We start from the raw sequence: 19,269 nt of genomic DNA, 5'->3' as shown, positions 1-19,269 counted from the left end.
AATTACATTGAAGCATTCAGTCATCCTGAGGCACACGTGACAAACGCATGTGCAGGTTTGAGAGCCCTGAGCACCTTTGTGGCCTCACGTATCATTGAATGAGGAATGCAAGAAGCCTAGCAAAGATTAGCAAGAGGAAGAATGCTCTATGCCTTAAGTGCCACTTAATTTTTAAATTTTCATGCATTACATATGAGCTTGTTGAAGATTGTTGTCCCAACTATTCCTACTCCCCAACCTTTAGACTAAATAGAAATATACATTAATGTTTACTTTTGTAAAAAGAATCAGCAATAAACACTTTTCTTTGTAAAAAAAACCCTCAAGTGTTCAGCATCAGACAGTCATCATGAATGACATAATATAAACCTTTTAAAACTAGCATACAATGAAAAGGATTCAAAGTGCCTAGGAATTTTGCATTATGCTGCCCTTGGCTTTATTCTCTTGAGCAACCAAAATTTCATAATGTAACACATAATGTTATAGTGAGGTTCCAGCATATTTCTCTTTTATAAATATGTGAGGAATTTAAAATAGAAAACCTAAAAAGGTTAAGAATATAAATTTTTACCTTTAATAATAAAAAATGTTAGCCCTTTTATTCTTTTATTTTAATAATTCCAACTGCAAGCATTTTTCAAGTAATTAGTTTTTAAAAGGTATACTTGAGCAATTTGGAGAACAGTTAATAATGTCAGGAAAGTTTAAATCTTCTAAGAACTCTCAGGGTACAAAATACATCTTTGATTCCTGCCTATTCACATTTCTGGTTGTTTTAATAGGTTAAAGTTTATACACCCAAGGGGGAAATGTTCGCTGAGGAAATAGGTGATGCAAAATGTTTGATATACAGTTTATACTATTTTAGAAAAATATGTTAAGCATCCACAAATACTTTAGAGCAGTGACCACTTATTTAGAACCAGTATACTGGCATAATTGCAACTTATCCCCAGGAACTCTACATAGTACTAGGCCATTTTAGTTTTAGTTACTGTATTTCTTTAAAATTATAATACTTACCTCTTTTAAAAATTTATTCAAAACTTTTCTCTAATTTAAACTGGCCTTCTCCTTTCCCACATATGTAGATTAATGAAGTTTTTGGTTGTAGGTGTAGTATATTATGATTTCATAAATAAATTCCTATAGTGCAGTGTTTAATTGGTTAAAAAGATGATGAGTTAATTCATTTTTATGGAAGAACCAAATAGGGAAAGATGCTTAAAATGGAAAATAAAGTCATGTAGAAGATTTTTTACATATTATATGTAATGGACTAAAACTTTTCCATTTCATAGCTATATAAGGGAATTCAACATCAACAATTGTGGAATCTTGAAAAATAACTGATTATAACGTTTTCTATATTATATATGTTTATAGAAAAGTGCTGATTTTAAAATTCTCTTTCATTCCTTCACTGGAAATGATCACTAATGATTACTGAATCTTTAAAATCTTTAGATTCACATTGCAAGTTTTTAAATATCAATAACTTAAGAAGTTGGAGGGGAAAATATGCATCATCACAAAAAGTAAATGAATTCCAAACCTTCATTTTGAATTTGTAATAATACCATGTATTTGTGCCACATTGCTTTTTCTTAGGTTGTTTCAATTAGAATGTGAGTTATTCTTTTTAAATATATAGAATACCTCAGTTGGGGCTATTTAAATAAGTAGGCATTTATTTTGATAGTAAAATAATTTTTTTTTTTTTTTTCTTTTTGCGGTATGTGGGCCTCTCACTGTTGTGGCCTCTCCCGTTGCGGAGCACAGGCCCCGGATGCGCAGGCCCAGCGGCCATGGCTCACGGGCCCAGCCGCTCCGCGGCATATGGGATCCTCCCAGACCGGGGCACGAACCCGTATCCCCTGCATCGGCAGGCGGACTCTCAACCACTGCGCCACCAGGGAGGCCCTAAAATAATTTTTTTAAATTAGTTTTGAAGTGAAAGGACATGGCTGTTAGTTTTTAAACATATATAAAACATAAAGGTCTTTTCCTATTCATATATATAAAAGGAGGTTTATTTTGGATGTATTTAGATATTTACCACCCTAAAATTGATTTGTCTCTCTTTTGCCCTTCAGAAAAGTGAAATTTCTCAGTTGCAATGCTAGTTTTTGATAATTTATTAATCAGTAATACTGTGCACCGCCATTTATCCCAGATAATCGATTTTTTGTTTTGTCAGAATTTAAAATTTTTTATCATTTTTTCCTTTCACGTTGTCAAAAGGAAGTGAGCTGAGTTGGCTCATTGGTTTCCCTGCTTACTTAATGCCTACTGCCCTCAGGGCATCACTGACATTATAGAGCCCAAGACCACCTTACCTGTCTGATCTATATCATAGATGAAATTACCCATAAGTAAGTCACTTTTATTAAAATTAATATTTAGGTAATGCAGTTTTATATATCTGCATTATAAGTGTATTTATGCTGCCTAAAATTCTTGAGTCTTGAAAAGATGAAAAGCATGACCACGTTTGCAAGTGCAGAATAATCAGACTGTCAGGTCAGCATCTGATTTTAAAATCTGACTTCCTGACAGTCAGCTATGAGCTGTCTGGTTGAGTTAACCCACCTGTGCTTAATTGCCATGAACTGGGTACAAAAGAAAACTTAATTCAAATTCATTAGAGAAATAAATTCTTAGAGTTGTTTTATTTTAAGACTATGAAAACTGTCTAGATACATATTGAGATATGCCAATATAGACCAATAGCCTAAACTGTTAATCAAAATTTTAATTTTCAAATTTAGTTAGTTGAAGACCATCGTTCTAAAAGCTAGTCATAAATCATCTTATATTTTACTTACCTGACTTCAAAAATTAAAAATTTCAAAAGATCCTTTGTGGGACAAAGTAAAAATGAAATGCCTGTTTGTCGCTTTCTTATTATTTCAATTGAAAAAAAGAGAGACTTGACTTTATGTAGTTTTTAAAAGTTACTTTGAATTTTCAATATCCCTATATAGTTCCATTGTGTCATTCTTGTTCTACTGTTGAGATTATAATATTTTATAATTTTCTCCCTTCTTTTTAATTTTTAATGACTCAGTTTTTCACATGTGCATATATTCCCTTTTCAACATGAAAAAAGAATATATATATGATTCTAAACTTGTCTATGAATGAATATTATTACTAGAAAATATTTATTCTTTCATGTTTTGTGAAATTATTTTTTATATTTTAGTAGTTCTGCAATATTATTAATTAATTTTTTGTTTTTTCAGTTGCACCACTTTGTTTTCTGTACCATGAACCTTCCAAATTGTATCAGATATTCCGTGAGATGTATGTGCGTTTTTTCTTCAGACTTCATTCCATCTCTTCTCATCCTTCTGTAAGTTCATAAAAAAAAAAAAAGGATCAAACCAGACTCTAATCTGTTTTTCCTTTCCTTAAGAAAAACAAATGTTAATTTGTGAGGTCAAGCAACACTTTTCTATAGAATAAATGAAAGAGAAGAAGAAATTATATTTAAATAGTTTTAGTAATAATTAGAAAGGAAAAAGCCTTTTATCAATTACATTTAAATTGTCTTTTATATGTTGAAAGAAAAAACATAGCAATGTCTGTATTGTTTTCTTTGACACAGGTGGCTAACTTCTTTGAATGCTGGTTTCCTCATCTCTGAAACTCATTTCAGAGTTAATAATGAGTTTTTGTGGTGCTGTAGAGCAGTGTACAAAGCACCTAGGTAGTACTTGGCTCATGGCAGATGTTCAGTAAATAGATGGCTGCTGTTTTTATTGTGTCATTATGATTATCGTCATCATCATCATCTTTTCTTTGTTAATGAAAAATAAACATTTATTTGTCCCTTATTTTTCAATTTGGCTAATTATCAGTTATCAAACTAGATATCTCCTTTGTGTTTATTCAAGAGATGGCTCCTTGGCCTTAACGTGAAATTCAAAGAGTAGCATACTGGGAGTTGAGTATTTGTATCTGTTTTATTTTGTCCAGTCCTTTATCATATCTTCTGCCCCCCACCCCCACCCTCCTTAGCCTGAGTAAAAGCAGTGTTTATTTTATTTCAGTTATACTTTTTCTGTCTTTGAGCCTGCTTTGGTCTGCTTGTGGGTAACTTGACTGACTCTCCAGAAAAAAACATTAAAAATTGGAATGTGTCAGGGCTACCAAGTTTCCCAAAAGAGGAAGCTATCACTGCTATTCAACTAAATAACAGCTCATTATCCTCCCCCCGCCATTCCTGTGTATTCCTATTCCACCTTTCTCTGTCTCCAGTGTTGCTCTCATACATTGCTAGTGAAAGCAGGCAAGTAACAGAAATCCAGGATGTCACAGATGAACAAATGAAGTACCACCAATTATCTTGGGTTTCTTCTCTCTGAGACAACTTGATTTAAAGCCTATATTGCATGAATATTTAATCTAGAATAACCAAAAATATATTAATAAGTCTTTTTTCTTATAACTCATCCTTAGCCTCAGATTTCTTACTCACATATTCTGTACCATTTTACGCTTCAGAGTTTCAAAAAAATGTTTTTAACTGGCTGCCCAGTAGATACCCGTGATGTTTTCCCTGTGCAGACCGCTGAAGCTTGCCACTGAGCAACTCTGGATATGCCTTCTCTATATCCGTGCTGACCCTAAGGTGTCCTTTTTCAGCTGATTGATTGGGACAGCCCTGCCTCTGCCCTTTCTTTATTCAGTGAAATAAAGACTTAACAGGCAGTCATCTCCTTTTCTGGCTTGCAGCCAGACTTAACTATTTGGAACCATGACAGCCTTATTTCTTTGGAAATTCAAAAAGAGGATTAAAACTTCCTTACAAAGATCAACGCTGAGGAATGCTGAGCTGCAAGAAAGACTTTATTCAGAGTTGTCAAGTAATAAATGCACTTGAAAAACCATCTACTTTGTACTCTACAGATAATGCCCTTTTAAAAAAGTGGATTTCAGTTTTTTAAAAAGTTATCCTTATACTAAGTAATCAAACATTCTTGTTTGATAACTTCCTGATGCAAATTTCAAACAGTTAGTCTTTCCCTGGGGATGGATTTCAATGAAAGAGTTAAAAAAGCAGGTAATATTTTCCCTGATGGATGATACAGCTGGAGGGAAAGGGACATATGGAGGAGAAAGTGAAGGGTGTGGCTATAGCACCAGAGAAATACCTGGAAACTGGAATGCATCCAGAAAAAACTAATTTTGCTGGGCCTACGTGATACTATATGACTTACAGAGAAGCAGGTTTTTCTATAAAATGACGTTTTCCTTGAATTCCTAACATTGCTACATGCCAGGTTATGTGGGGAGCCTATTGTTGTTAAAAAGGAAAAAATATTTATATTGATAATCTTTTTCTCATTTCCATTTGAATAATTTAATGGCAGAGTTCAGTTTTAAATACTAAATTATACATTTCTCTTGTGATTTATTATTGTATCCAGGGTATTGTGTCACTCTGTCTGCTGTTTGAAACTCTTCTTCAAACTTATCTCCCCCAACTCTTTTATCATCTACGAGAAATTGGGGCTCAACCGTGAGTATTTTTCTCTCCTATTTGAAGAATAAATTGATATCAGAAGGCTCTTTTTCATCATCAAAGACACAGTAATTTTTCAGAGACATTAAACTAACAGTTTCCCCAATAAAACAATAATTATCAAGTAGTAAATTATAACTCGACATTGTGCCAGAAATTCTTGGGAGACTTACCAAAATCCTAATAAATTCTTATTTGCTTGGATTTTTGTGCTTGGTACAAGAATCACCAAAAGAACTAGTTTCTATTCATAATGAAAGGTGTTGGCCAAACTGAGGCAAAAATTTGTGGGAACAAATACTACCTGAGAAATGTGATAATACTAAAATTAAGTCAGTTTAGGCCAAATTTATCAGAAAACAATTTATGAAAGACAGAAAGAAAGTTTGCTGGCTTTCATTAAAGGAATCTAGATCGATTCTTTACCAATGGTTGTACACTGTGATTTTTTCTTCCAAAAGCTTGAATTTTTGTTCATTTATCTCAGTATGAGTTATCAGTGAATATGTAGGGTACCTGTGGACCTCATTATTATTGGTTCTCTTTTCTCTTTTTTAATTAACAGTGTCTTAAGGCAACAGAAATTTCCAAATGATTTATCAGTGTTTTGTTACTGTCTTCCTTTCTGTGTAACCATTTTCTCCTATATAAGGGCATATTTGAAAGGAGCACTAACTCTTTGAGACCACAAAAGTAGTTAATGGGAAATAGAATCCATAGCCAATGGATGGATGGATGGATGGATGGATGGATGGATGAGTGGGTGGGTGGGTTTAAGAGACAGACCCAGATTCAAATTCTATCTCTACTAAACTATAAAATCCTGATAAAGTTATTTAATTTACCTAAGCCTCAATTTCTTTCATTAAATCAAGATAATTTAATTTATTCATCTTTAAAATCAAGAGAATTCCTACCTCATGGAGTTGTTTAAAGATTGAATATGTATATATATTGATATATATATGTATATATATATACATATATATTTCCATTCTAAAATCACCATTGAATTTCAGACATTTTAGATCTTAGAAATGCCATTTATAAAACAACACCTCATATCATCCTTTGATAACACCTAGGTGACACTCTTTCTTTTGTAGACATTAAAAAACAGGATTTTATTAATAATTAATATTATAAAACAAGAATATGGCAGAAATATTTTATATTACATACAAGTCATTTTTTCTTGTGGTAAACTGACCTTTATTTTACTACTGTGAAATGAATATTTGAATATAACTATGCTTTTCCTTACTAGAGTGAAGATATTTAGTTTATTGCTAGAAACTAAAATCCTGACTTTTTTCTTGTCTATTTATACACTTTAATCATTAAAAGGAACAAATTTATTTTAGTGAATTATAAACATTAAAGTTCTGATGCAAGAGAAAATATAAAAATTTAATTATCAGGCTAGAAATCAATTATTAAAAGGCTTTCATGAATTAAAACTAATGCTATTGGAAGGTTTTTAATTTAGAATTTAATTTTTTTACTAGATATAGGATTCTTCAGGATACCTCCTTCTTCTTGAGTACTTAGTGCATTTTATCTAAGTTATCATATTTATGGACATAAATTATTCATAATATTCCATAATAATTCTTAATTAGCCTTTTAATATCTATAGAATCAGAGTGACATTACCACTCTCATTCCTGAGACTGATATTTGTATCTTGTTTCTCTTTCTTGATTATTCTGTCCAGAGGTTTATTAATTTTATTCTTCTTTGAAAGAATCAGTTTTTGGTTTCATTGATTTTGTTTTTCTATTTTCAGTTTCATTGAGTTATACTCTTTTATTTGTTATTTCCTTCTGTATGCTTGCTTTAGTTTTGTTTTGGTCTTGTCTTTCTACTTGTTTAAGGTGAAATTTAGATAATTAATTTGAGACATTTATTCTTTTCTAATATAAGCAATAATGTTATAAATTGCCCTCAAAGCACTGCTTTACCTCCACTCAACAAATTTTGATGTGTTATGTTTTCACTTTCATTCAATTCAAAATGTTTCTTAATTTCTCTTGTGACTTCCTCTTTGACCATAGTTTATATAAAACTGCATTGTTTAATTTCTAAATATTTGGAAAGATATTATATCTTTCTGTTATTGATTTCTATTGTAATTCTGTTACAGTTAGACAATGTGCTTCATAAGATTTTAGTTCTTTTAAATGTGTTGCAGTTTGTTTTATGACCCAGAATATGATCTATCTTGATGAATCTTCCATGTACACTTGAAAATAATTCGTATGCTGCTAGTTTTGAGCAGAATGTTCTGTAAGTGGTAATGAAGTCAAGTTTGTTGATAATGTTCAAGACTTCTATACACTTGTTAATTTTCTGTCTACTTTTTCTATTGATTATTGAGAAAGAAGTGTTAGAGTCTCCAATTATAATTGTGAATTTGTCTTTTTATTTCTGCATTGCTATATATATTTTTACTTCATGTATTTGACTCTGTTTTTAGGAGAATTGATCTTTTTATCATTATATAATGTCTTTTCCTAGCAATAAATCTACTATGTCTGATATAGCCATTCCAGCTTTCTTTTTATTACAATTTGTATAGTGTATTCTTTTCTGTCTTTTTACTTTTAACGTATTGATTATCAATGTCTTTACTTTTCAGGTGGCTTTCTTGTCAAAAGTATATTTGTGTCTTTCAGTGTGGCAGTTTGTCTTTTAATTGGTGTGTTTATTCCATTTACATTTAATGTAATTGATATTATTGGATTAAAATAATATCAATTGATATTATTTACTATCTTGATAGACATTTTTTTGTTTGTCCCATGTGCTCTTTATTCTTTTTTTCCTCTTTTCCTGCCTACTTTATTTTTTTTAATTTTTGGCCACATCGGGTCTTAGTTGTGTCACACGGGATCTTTCATTGCAGCATGCAGGCTTCTCTCTAGTTGTGGCGTGGGGACTTAGTTGCCCCACAGCATGTGGGATCTTAGTTCCCCAGCCAGGGATCAAACCCACGTCCCCTGCACTGAAAGGCAGATTCTCAATTACTGGACGACCAAGGAAGTCCCTCCTGCCTACTTTTGTTTGTTTGTTTGTTTTTAATTTATTTATTATTTATTTATTTATTTTCTTTATTTTTGGCTGCATTGGGTCTTAGTTGCAGCACACGGGATCTTCATCAAGGCATACAGGATCTTTCATTGCAACATGCGGGCTTCTCTATAGTCGTGGTGTGCAGGTTTTCTCTTCTCTAGTTGTGGCGTGCAGGCTCCAGGGCAGGTGGGCTCTGTAGTTGTGGCATGCAGATTCCAGAGCGTGTGGGCTCTGTAGTTTGTGGCACGCAGGCTCTAGTTGAGGTGCATGAGCTCAGTAGTTGTAGCACGTGGACTTAGTTGCCCCACAGCATGTGGGATCTTAGTTCCTTGACCAGGGATCGAACCTGTGTCCCCTGCATTGTAAGGTGGATTCTTCACCACTGGACCACCAGGGAAGTACCCCTCCTGCCTACTTTTGAATTGAATAATTTTTTACTCCATTTTATCTCTAGTATTGGATTATTATTTATACCTTTCTAAAAATATTTTTTGATAAGTGTCTGTCTTAGTTCAGTCTGCTATAACAAATTACCGTAAACTGTATGGCTTATAAACAGCAGAAATTTATTTCTCAGTTTTGGAGACTGGAAGTCTAAGATCAGGTTGCTAGCATTGTTGAGTTCCAGAGAGGACCTTCTTCTAAGTTTCAGACTGCTTCTCATTGTATCCTCACATGATGGAGAGCAGAGAGGAAAAAGAAGCTCTCACATGACTCTTATGAAGGCACTAATCCCAAACATGAGGACCTACCTTCATAAGTTTATCTAATGCTAATTAACTTCCAAAGGCCACACACCTCTTTCCTAATACCATCACATTGGGAGGTAATTTCAATATATGAATTTAGGAGTGAGAGTGGGGACACAAGCATTCAGTCTATAACAGTGCCCTAGGATTTACAATATACATCTTTAATTTATCACCTTCTACTTTCAAATAAACTCCAGGCCTGGAGGGTTTCATGGGCAAATTCTATAAAACACATCAGGAAGATATAATATCAATTATTGTTTTTCTGTGGCTGCTGTCAAGATCTTTATCTTTAGATCTTAGCAGTTTGATTATTATGTATCTGGACATGGATTTCTTGGGTTTATCCTGTTTAGGGTTTGCTTAACATCTTGAATTTGAGGCTTATTTCTTTTGCCAAATTTAGGTAGTTTTCAACCATTATTTCTTCAAATATTTTTTTCTGCACCACACTCATTATCCTTTTCTTCTGGGACACAAATATTAAAACTTTTAGTCTTATCTCACAGCTTCCTGAAGCTCTGTTCATTTTGTTTTCAATCCTTTTTACTCTGTAGTTCAGATTGGATACTTCTATTGATTTATATTTAAATTCACTGGCTCTCTCAATGGTTATTTCCATTTTGCTATTGGATCCATCCAGTGAGGGTTGTTTTGTTGTTGTTGTTGTTGTATTTATCAGTTCTAAAATTTCCATTTGGTTCTTAACAAAACTCAGAATTGTGTATTAATAAGGGCAAATTCTACTATACATAAATTATACCTCAATAAACTTTATTTCTAAGAAGTTGAATCTGTGCTGTATACTAGGGAGCAGAAGGCATGATATGTGGTGCTGTTGTTCTAATAAGACACTGAGAGATCCAGTAAAATGAAACTAGTTGAAGTTAATAATTTAGACTTAAAAGTTAGTGAATTATTTAAATTTAAAATAATTGGTGGCTAAAAGTTTCTTTGGCATCTATAAACAGATACTCTAAAACCAACCAAAAATCTTGATTTATCAATACTACTGCCTACATGTACTTTGTTATATTAGAACAATAGTTATCTAGTATTGAGGAATTTCTGAAACTTGGGCGTCCTTTTTCAGTCTCAAGAAAGTTAATGTGACACCAACAAAGGCAATCACTCAATCCCATTTTCTCTTTTAAGAAAAAGTACAGATATTTATCTATATAACAATTTTAACAAAGAATTTGGCTAGAACCTCTCAGGGGCAGTCAAGTGATGTTTAATTGCCAATAGATAGTACAGAAATTGAGAGACTATTTAACCTCTTCAGGCACCAAAACCAAAGAGTTTGTTTCCTGATTCTAGAGATAAATTGTTATTGTAACATAACCTATTTATGAAACAATAGGATCTCATACTTCTTAAGAGTTTTTTGTCTTTTTTTTTTGCAAAATAGAATTTAATTGAATTTTCTGGTTGATTTTTCAGAGTTCTGATGACCTCCTCTCTAAAACTAAGGGTTTCAAATCAGAGATCTATTTCTAAGGTCCCTTATAGCTTTTTTTTTTTAAGATTTAATTTTATTTTTTATTTTTAGCTGCGTTGGGTCTTTGTTGCTGTGTGCAGGCTTTCTCTAGTTGCAGTGAACAGGAGCTACTCTTCATTGCAGTGCACGGGCTTCTCCTTGCAGTGTCTTCTCTTGTTGCAGAGCATGGACTCTAGGTGCATGGACTCAGTAGTTGTGGCTCATGGGCTCTAAAGCACAGGCTCAGTGGTTTGAGGCATGGGCTTAGCTGCTCCATGGCATGTGGGACCTTCCCAGACCAGGGATCGAATCTGTGTCCCCTGCATTGGCAGGCCAATTCTTATCCACTGTGCCACCATGGAAGTCCCCCTATAACTTTAAAACTAGTTTTCTTTGTCTTTTTTCATCCTTTGTAGCCATTTGAGTGAAATGTAGGAATATAATGTATTGAATTGGAAAAATATGCAGCTATCAAGCTCTTTCAAGTATCTTGAATAAAAATTCAAATGTTCTTGGCTTGCCTGGAACTGTTAAGACTATAAGATCACCTCATTGATAACTAATTAGTACACACCCTGAAAAACAGAATGTAGAAGTGAGTTTTCTAAAGAATTAACTATAATATAAAGTAGGACCCAGGAATATAATTCTTTCTCTTAATGCTTTTGAGACCACTAATTTGAGGAGTCATGGTTTCTCACCATTGCACTTTTTACAGCTTTTAATAGAGTATTTGAGGTTTTTTTACATTTATTTTATTAAAGTATAGTTGATTTACAATGTTTTGTTAATCACAGCAGTGTTTCAGTTATACGTATATATACATTATTTTTCATATCCTTTCCATTATGGTTTATCACAGGATATTGAATGTAGTTCCCTGTAGGAACAGTAGGACCTACAACAGTAGGACCTTGTTGTTTATCCATTCAATACCATAATAGTTTGCATCTGCTAATCCCAAACTCCCCATCTATCCCTCCCCCCTCCCCCTTGGCAACCACAAGTCTGTTTTCTATGTCTGTGAGCCTGTTTCTGCTTCATAGATAAGTTCATTTGTGTCATATTTTAGATTCCACATATAAGTGGTTTCATGTGGTATTTGTCTTTCTCTTTCTGACTTCCTTCACTTAGTATGATAATCACTAGGTACATCCATGTTGCTGCAAATGGCATTATTTCATTCTTTTTTATGGCTGAGTAGTATTCCATTGTATATATGTACAGTGCTTGAGTTTTAAATGCCCATGTGATTTTTCAGGCCCACAAAGGAGTTACCTAATAATGGAACTGGTTGAGTTCTTCTGATACTGCTTTTTGACGAGAAAAAATTCCACTGGTAAAATTTCTTTTTTTTCTTTGCTTACAGACTTCGCATATCATTTAAATGGATGGTTCGAGCTTTCTCTGGATACTTAGCTACAGATCAACTCTTGCTTTTGTGGGATAGAATCCTAGGGTACAACTCTCTAGAAATTCTTGCTGGTAAGAGTAAGTGCTTGTTTGTAAAACACATGCTCTTTTTATAGTAATGCCCCTTTCCTCTGTAACATTCACCATCTGTAATTGGAATTTGAGTCATTTCTAATTCATGAACATTTAGTAGATTTATCTGCCTTAGAAGGCAAGTACTGAGATTCTGCAATCTAAATACATCTGCATAATTGCCCATCACGTCTATTCCTAGTCTTTTTTCGTTGCTTCTAGAAATGTCCAGCTCCCCTCCCCTGCTTTTAGTCCAACCAGGGCTTACGGTCTCAGCACCTGTGAGGTTTGCACAGCAGAGTGTAGGTATACTTCTGTTCTTTTCCTGACTCCTCTGACTACCTTAGTGTTCTGTTCTGTGCCCTTTCTCAACTACTACCTAAAATCCAAACTGAGACTGAGCCTCCCTGCATAGTTGAAATCTCAGCTCTTCTGGACTTCAGTTTATACTGAACTCAAATCCTTTTCCTTGTTGCTAACAGTCTCTGACTCCTGCCCTGGTAACTGAGTTTCCCCTTTTACATATTCTCTTAAGCCAAAAAGAAATTCATCTTCTTTTCAGAAAGCCACAAATCCATCTCTTATTTAATAATTAAGTTCTTACAACAGATATACACAGAGGGCGACTGTGTGATAACCATAGAGCACAGATTTCTTATTATATTATTTTGCTTCTCTGTGTGTAAAATCGACTCAATTATTTTTATCATTGAAATTATCAGGGAATTCAAATAAGTATTACAGGGTTTTCACATGGATGGAGAGCAGAGAAGTTGGCAGAGTGCTGGTTCCAACCTTCTCCAGTTTTGTGACATTGAACAAATTATTTAATCTTTACCCAGTGATAGCATTGTAAAGACACCTCTCTGGGCCATTTGGAAATAATGCTTAATTGATGACCCTTTTCTTGCAGAAGATTCTCTAGGTACCATATTAACATTTTTGAATGCTGAAAGTTCGAGTAATTAGGTAGCATTTTGAAAAGGAAAAGTGAGGTAATAATAAAGTGCCATGAAGATAAATGTTGCCCCTGGTATAATGAGAGATATCATTTACTGGGGTTTTTAACAACTCCCAGTATCCTTCTATCTCAGTTGTTTTTAAAGCCCATACAAATATGAGTTAGGAAAAAGTGGTCTGCCATCACCTCTTTTGGCTGAATGGCAGTGATACATACAATCTAGAGACAAAAGGGAATCCTAGAGGTCATCAGGTATAACTTCTTTTAAATATTTCTAACAGGCAGTCCTCATCCTCTGTTTGAACATTCAGTGTTGGATAATCCCTGTCTTACCAAGTAGCCCATTTCATTTCTGGATAATATAACTTTTTTTTTTTTTTGGCCACGTTGCATGGCATGTGGGATCTTAGTTCCCCCACCATGGATCAAACCTGCACCCCCTGCAGTGGAAGCGCGGCGTCTTAACCACTAGACCGCCAGGGAAGTCTCCCTGGATAATATAACTTGTTAAAATGTACTGCTGTTAAACCAGGATCATCATCATGTTTTTTCTACTCTCTCACCCCCTCCTTTCCTCAAAGTCTTCTATTTTCCAGGTTAAGTAGTCTTGTTTTTTGCTACCATTTCTCAGGTAACAGGATTTTAGATTTTCTACCAAATAACTCTTCTGGGTAAGGCATAAATTTTGAAGAGTATTGTATGTAGCTTTTTGTATCATTTCAAAAAACCTTAGAGAATGTTAAAGAAATGGGCTCAGTATTAGAAAGTACTTTCTAATAATTAGGACTTTCCAAAAGTAGAATGGGCTTTTTAACTGTCATCTGAAGGGTTAAGAGGTTTTCTATCATGAAAGAAATGTTGATTTGGAAGACCTTCAAAGCATCTTCTAATTTAAAGTCTCCCATTCTGTGACTTATCACCCCTCAGCAAACTGAATTGAAAGAGAAATGAATGTTGAATGCTGCATTTGCTCTAAGCCACGTACTTTGCTGTAAGCTTAATACATTAATAAAAAAGTTATTGATGTATAGGTAGAAATGTAGTTTACACTATTGCATCCATTCAGTTTCTCTGTGTGTTTTTAAAAAATCAACAGAGGGGCTTCCCTGGTGGCGCAGTGGTTAAGAATCCACCTGCCAGTGCAGGGAACACAGGTTTGATACTTGGTCCAGGAAGATCCCACATGCCGCAGAGCAACTAAGCCCGTGCGCCACAACTACTGAGCCCGTGCGCCTAGAGCCCACATGCTCTGCAACAAGAGAAGCCACCGCAATGAGAAGCCTGCACACCTGCAAAAAACAACCCAACACAGCCAAAAGTAAAAACAAACAAATAAATAAATTTATTTTTAAAAAAATCAACAGAGAAGAATTGTAGAACATCTAGAAATGGAATTAGACTAATGGGAATTCCTACCATGGAATTCAGATAAAGAGCCATAGGGTAGGTAATTGCATGTAGATATGTATATAAGTTAGTTTTGATTATTTTATACATTTTTTGGTCTGAATATTTTGTGACCACCTTTTTTGTTCAACTGAGCTTATGTAGTCTTTAGAAATATTTTAGTAAATATTACTGGTTTCAATTACGAACTAATTAGGGCCTTTTGAAGAACAGTTTAAAGCATAGGTGTCTTAATGTTCATGATAGAGTTGCTTAAAATTAATGAGAACAGTTTAAAAAACCAAAGGAAATATTTGAGTTTCTATATTTCATATGAAGCATGACTTCAGTTGAAAATATCCCAGGACTTCACTGGTGGCGCAGTGGTTAAGAATCCGCCTGCCAATGCAGGGGAAACGGGTTCAAGCCCTGGTCCGGGAAGATCCCACATGCCGCGGAGCAACTAAGCCCATGGGCCACAACTACTGAGCCTGCACTCTAGAGTCCGCGAGCCACAACTACAGAAGCCCGCATGCCTAGAGCCCATGCTCCGCAACAAGAGAAGCCACCACAATGAGAAGCCTACGCACTGCAACAAAGAGTAGCCCCAGCTCGCCGCAACTAGAGAAAGCCCACGCTCAGCAATGAAGACCCAACACAGCCAAAAAAAAAAAAATTTTTTTTAATTAAAAAAAAAGAATATCCCAAAGTATAGACCTCTTCTCCTTGGCAAATAAACCTGCTCTGAGGAAGGACTGGGCAGAGCAATCATGAAGCAGATGGAAAGGAACTTCTGTGATGTGACACCAAGATAAATAAAGGTTGTGAGCACATAAGCATTTTGGATGCTGAACTCAATTAGTAACTTCTCTTTTATTCCCCCTCTTATCTACCTTTGGAAAAACTATATATTTCCCACCATGTAAAACTCTTTCCTGCTACAGTGGAAAATTTGACCATCCTGTCAAGCTTTCACCAACTCCGTTAAATTATACTCAAAAAAGGAAATAGTGACCACAACCCTTAGCTCCTAAAATGTCTCTATTTTCAAATATGATTCCAGATATTAGAAAACTATAAAGAAGTTGTTGGTCCACAGAAATGGTTTTCTTTGATATTCTTATAAAAATGGAAGCTGAGGGACTTTAGGTACTTAAGTTTTCTCCATTTCAATTAAAGGGTAAATTCTTTGCCCCAGGTCTCTTATATCCCTTGTTACATATTAAATAATCCCAGCTGATGACTTTTTAAATTTTGTTTTACCACTACCATCTTTTTTTCTCCCAGAATTTTCCTAACTAGTTCTAATGTTTTTTTTGACAAACTGTCCAAAATCTGTTGTCCCCTTGAAAAATGCCTGTGCTTCCCAGTCACTCTGCCTCTAACTGGGGAAATTAAGAGACCTGGATCCTGACTTCTACTCCATAGGCATGACCCCTATCAGGTGGTCCAGAACCCAGTACCACCATGCATAATCTTTCAGGCCATCTCTGGAAAACCATTCTTTTTTTTTTTTAATTGAAGTATAGTTGATTTACAATGTTGGGTTAATTTCTGCTGTACAGCAAAGTGACTCAGTTATACATGTATATACAGTCTTTTTTATATTCTTTTCCATTATGGTTTATCCCAGGGGAAAACCATTCTGAGAGACAAAAAGGAAGGTGATTCTTAGGAAAGCACACAGATCTCTATATCAGGGATGAGTCATTACTGCTTACCTTCAATCTCAAAAATGTAATCACATAGTGGTTAAATGCTTGAGCTCTAGGGCCAAAGTTGAGTAGTCACTCTACTATTTTCTACCTGTGTGACTCTGAATATGTCATCCAAACTCACAGTGCCTCAGTTTCTACATTAGTAAAATAGGGCTAACAATAGTACTTAACTCATTTTTGGTATGAGAATTAACTGCTATTATCATTATTACTTCCATAGTAAAAATGTATTTTAAAAAAACACTTGCATTATCTATGCAATATACCTAGGAACGAGTCTTCCAAGTAATTTTAAAGGTTCCTTACCATTCATCTCTTAAACTTTAAGGACTTGTTGGGTAGGGAATGTACTACCACTACTGGTGATGAAAAAACTTGGGGAGAATTCAAGAGTCACCTCCAGGCAGTACCGTTTCCTTATCAGAGTTGCCTGAACCTATTACATGGTCCTTCCATTGTTCATGATGACTCATTCCCTTTCACAAAGTTTTATGGTAGATTATATAGTAAGACATAATGCATGTCAGCATTACTCTCTTTTCATTGCAGATGATTAATGGGAACAAAAATCCAAATGTTTTCTACTCAGTATATATTATTGACCTTCAAGATGTTCTATAATGGTTTGGTTTATTTTCTTTTCAAAGTTTCAACTTCTTTTTCTGTGGCCAACATTAATGTAAATGTCAGGATCAATCCCACAGTAGCCCGCCCCACAGACGTATCCATTTATGACACTCTAAGAAAGTCAATGCTGAGCGTAAAAATATAAATACAACAAAATAGTATAAAAATATTTTTAAGGAAAGACTCTATTGGCACATTTTTATCAGGATACCCCCTTGATACATATGAAACATCATGATATATTTAAAAATTCAGTCTGTATATAACTTTTCAGAAGGCTCTCCATTGCATCAGTAAGAAACACCGGCATCAAAATAAATCTTTATTTATAAGATAGTCATTAGATCTTCATGCCATTTAAAAATTGTTACAGTTGAAGTTATAGGTATGAAACAATTTATAAAATGGCTTTTTTGAAATCACTAAAATTTCCCTTTTTCCCAAAACTTCGCCATCAAGCCACTGTTCTCCAGAACAATTCCATTCATCACAAGGCCTTAACTCAGAATGCAGGATGCAGTTGTGAAGCACTAATTCTGAGCCCTCATAGTGGGTTGCGGGCATAGCAGTAAAATTGTCTGGCTGATGAGTAGACCAGCAGTTGAAATAGTGTGCATTCTTTTCCAGTCCTGGCAGCTGCTGTGTTTGCTTTCCGAGCAGTGAACCTGATGGAGGTGACATCACTGGCTGCAGCTGAAGTAAGGATAAGTTTCACTCAGATGGGATGGAAATAGTTCCTGAGAGATTGCCAGGCTCTGGCACTTTAGTGTCAGATGCATAGGACACACATTACTCGCAGCCTAAATTTTTAACTTGGGTAAAACCCATAGGTTTTGAACTAAGTAATATTAAGTATTCAGAATTCCTTAATTACTTGAAAACAATGTTCTTGTGAAGGAGTCATAAACAAATTATTATGGGAAACCACTATAACCATTACAGGAAACAAGATACCTAGTAGTTTTAATAGAAACTATTGGGGCTTATGTTGCATTTTCTTATAATTGTTCACATCCATGTGTTATGCTCATAGAACAAAGACAAACTAGTTGAAAGAATTAAAGAACATGTGTTTGGATGATATAGTAAAGATACATGGGCTTTTTGGTTACTTTTAGTTGTGAGTTAATTATTTAAAGCTCATTTCTTTTCAGTAGTATATCTTACACCTGAAGCATGGTTCAATTAAATAGTGGCTTACAATATTACTCTATTTGTTATCTCTCATAGAAATGTAAATTTCATCCTTAAAATAGCCGCCTACATTCTTTGTTTAAAGGGAAGAGGATGTTTATGCACCTTGCAACTGAGTAAACATTAGTTCCATCTTAAAGTGATTTCCTAAAGTCAGTTACTCCTTAGTATAACGGGACTAGGATTCATAATGTACGTTTATTTATAGAAGCAAGTTGAAATGTTAGACCTCTTATAAACTCATGCTACCTTGTATATTTGAAGAAGGCTCAAGGCTAAAGTCCAGATTATTTTCTACTGCATATTTGAGTATTTTGCACGTTCTAACATTAAGATGTTCAGAAAAGAGAAAGAAGGTTGTATCTTCAGTACAGAGATTTGGGACCAATCTGAAGACTTTAGAGTGTGTTGATATCAGAATTACATTGTAAAGGTGTTTCTGTGTTTATTTCATAGGCTTCACTTTGCTGATCAGAATGCCGATATTAATCATTCCTTTTGTTTTTTGTTTCAGGCAGTTCTTGCTGACCTTTCTACTTTAAAAGTTATGCCTCTTCTTCAAATTTTTCTGTTTGCTACTGTCACCTGATCTTCTTCAAGGTCACTGACAACACATCTAGTTTTTCATTAGAAAGTAGTCATGAACTATGCAAACTCTGCATAAAACCAAAATTAAACTTTGCATATAAGCCAATAAAGATCATGTTCCTCCTCAGTTAAACCCAAGTAGTTTTTCACTTTTTGAAACAATAACTCTGCACACCACGTATTGCACTGCATGCTGCTGATTTTCAAGAGAGAAGCAGTAGATATAACTTCTGCTAAATTGAGCATACATAGCATAGATAACCCTGGCTTGTAAAAGGCATGTAACAATATATTCAATAAGAACTAAAGATACTGTAATAAACTTGAATAGGTAATGTAGCCTCTGGGACAGTTCTCTTATGTCAGTTTGTAAATTTATCTCTAGATAATGAATCATTTTGTCTTATAAATTGCTTTTCACTCAAAGCCAGGGGTGGGGTAGTATGTGGGAAGACTTGAAAAAGATA

General features: G+C 34.5%; 1 protein-coding gene across 3 annotated transcripts in view; it reads left to right on the top strand.

Moving 5' to 3' along the window:
* TBC1D19 (TBC1 domain family member 19) overlaps positions 1-18,935 on the top strand; it is a 165,450-nt gene extending 146,515 nt beyond the window's left edge. For all 3 annotated transcript variants that reach the window (XM_060091586.1, XM_060091580.1, XM_060091591.1), the window contains 5 exons: positions 3,252-3,361; positions 5,442-5,533; positions 12,213-12,328; positions 17,648-17,718; positions 18,729-18,935. In XM_060091586.1, the coding sequence (XP_059947569.1) occupies positions 3,252-3,361; positions 5,442-5,533; positions 12,213-12,328; positions 17,648-17,718; positions 18,729-18,803 (464 nt within the window). In that variant the 3' untranslated portion in view covers positions 18,804-18,935. The remainder of the gene's footprint in view (positions 1-3,251; positions 3,362-5,441; positions 5,534-12,212; positions 12,329-17,647; positions 17,719-18,728) is intronic.
* The last annotated feature ends 334 nt before the right edge of the window (positions 18,936-19,269 follow it).

Source organism: Mesoplodon densirostris, chromosome 1 (assembly GCF_025265405.1).
Source record: "Mesoplodon densirostris isolate mMesDen1 chromosome 1, mMesDen1 primary haplotype, whole genome shotgun sequence".
Lineage (NCBI taxonomy): Eukaryota > Metazoa > Chordata > Mammalia > Artiodactyla > Ziphiidae > Mesoplodon > Mesoplodon densirostris.
This window is presented reverse-complemented; position numbering and strand designations above follow the sequence as displayed.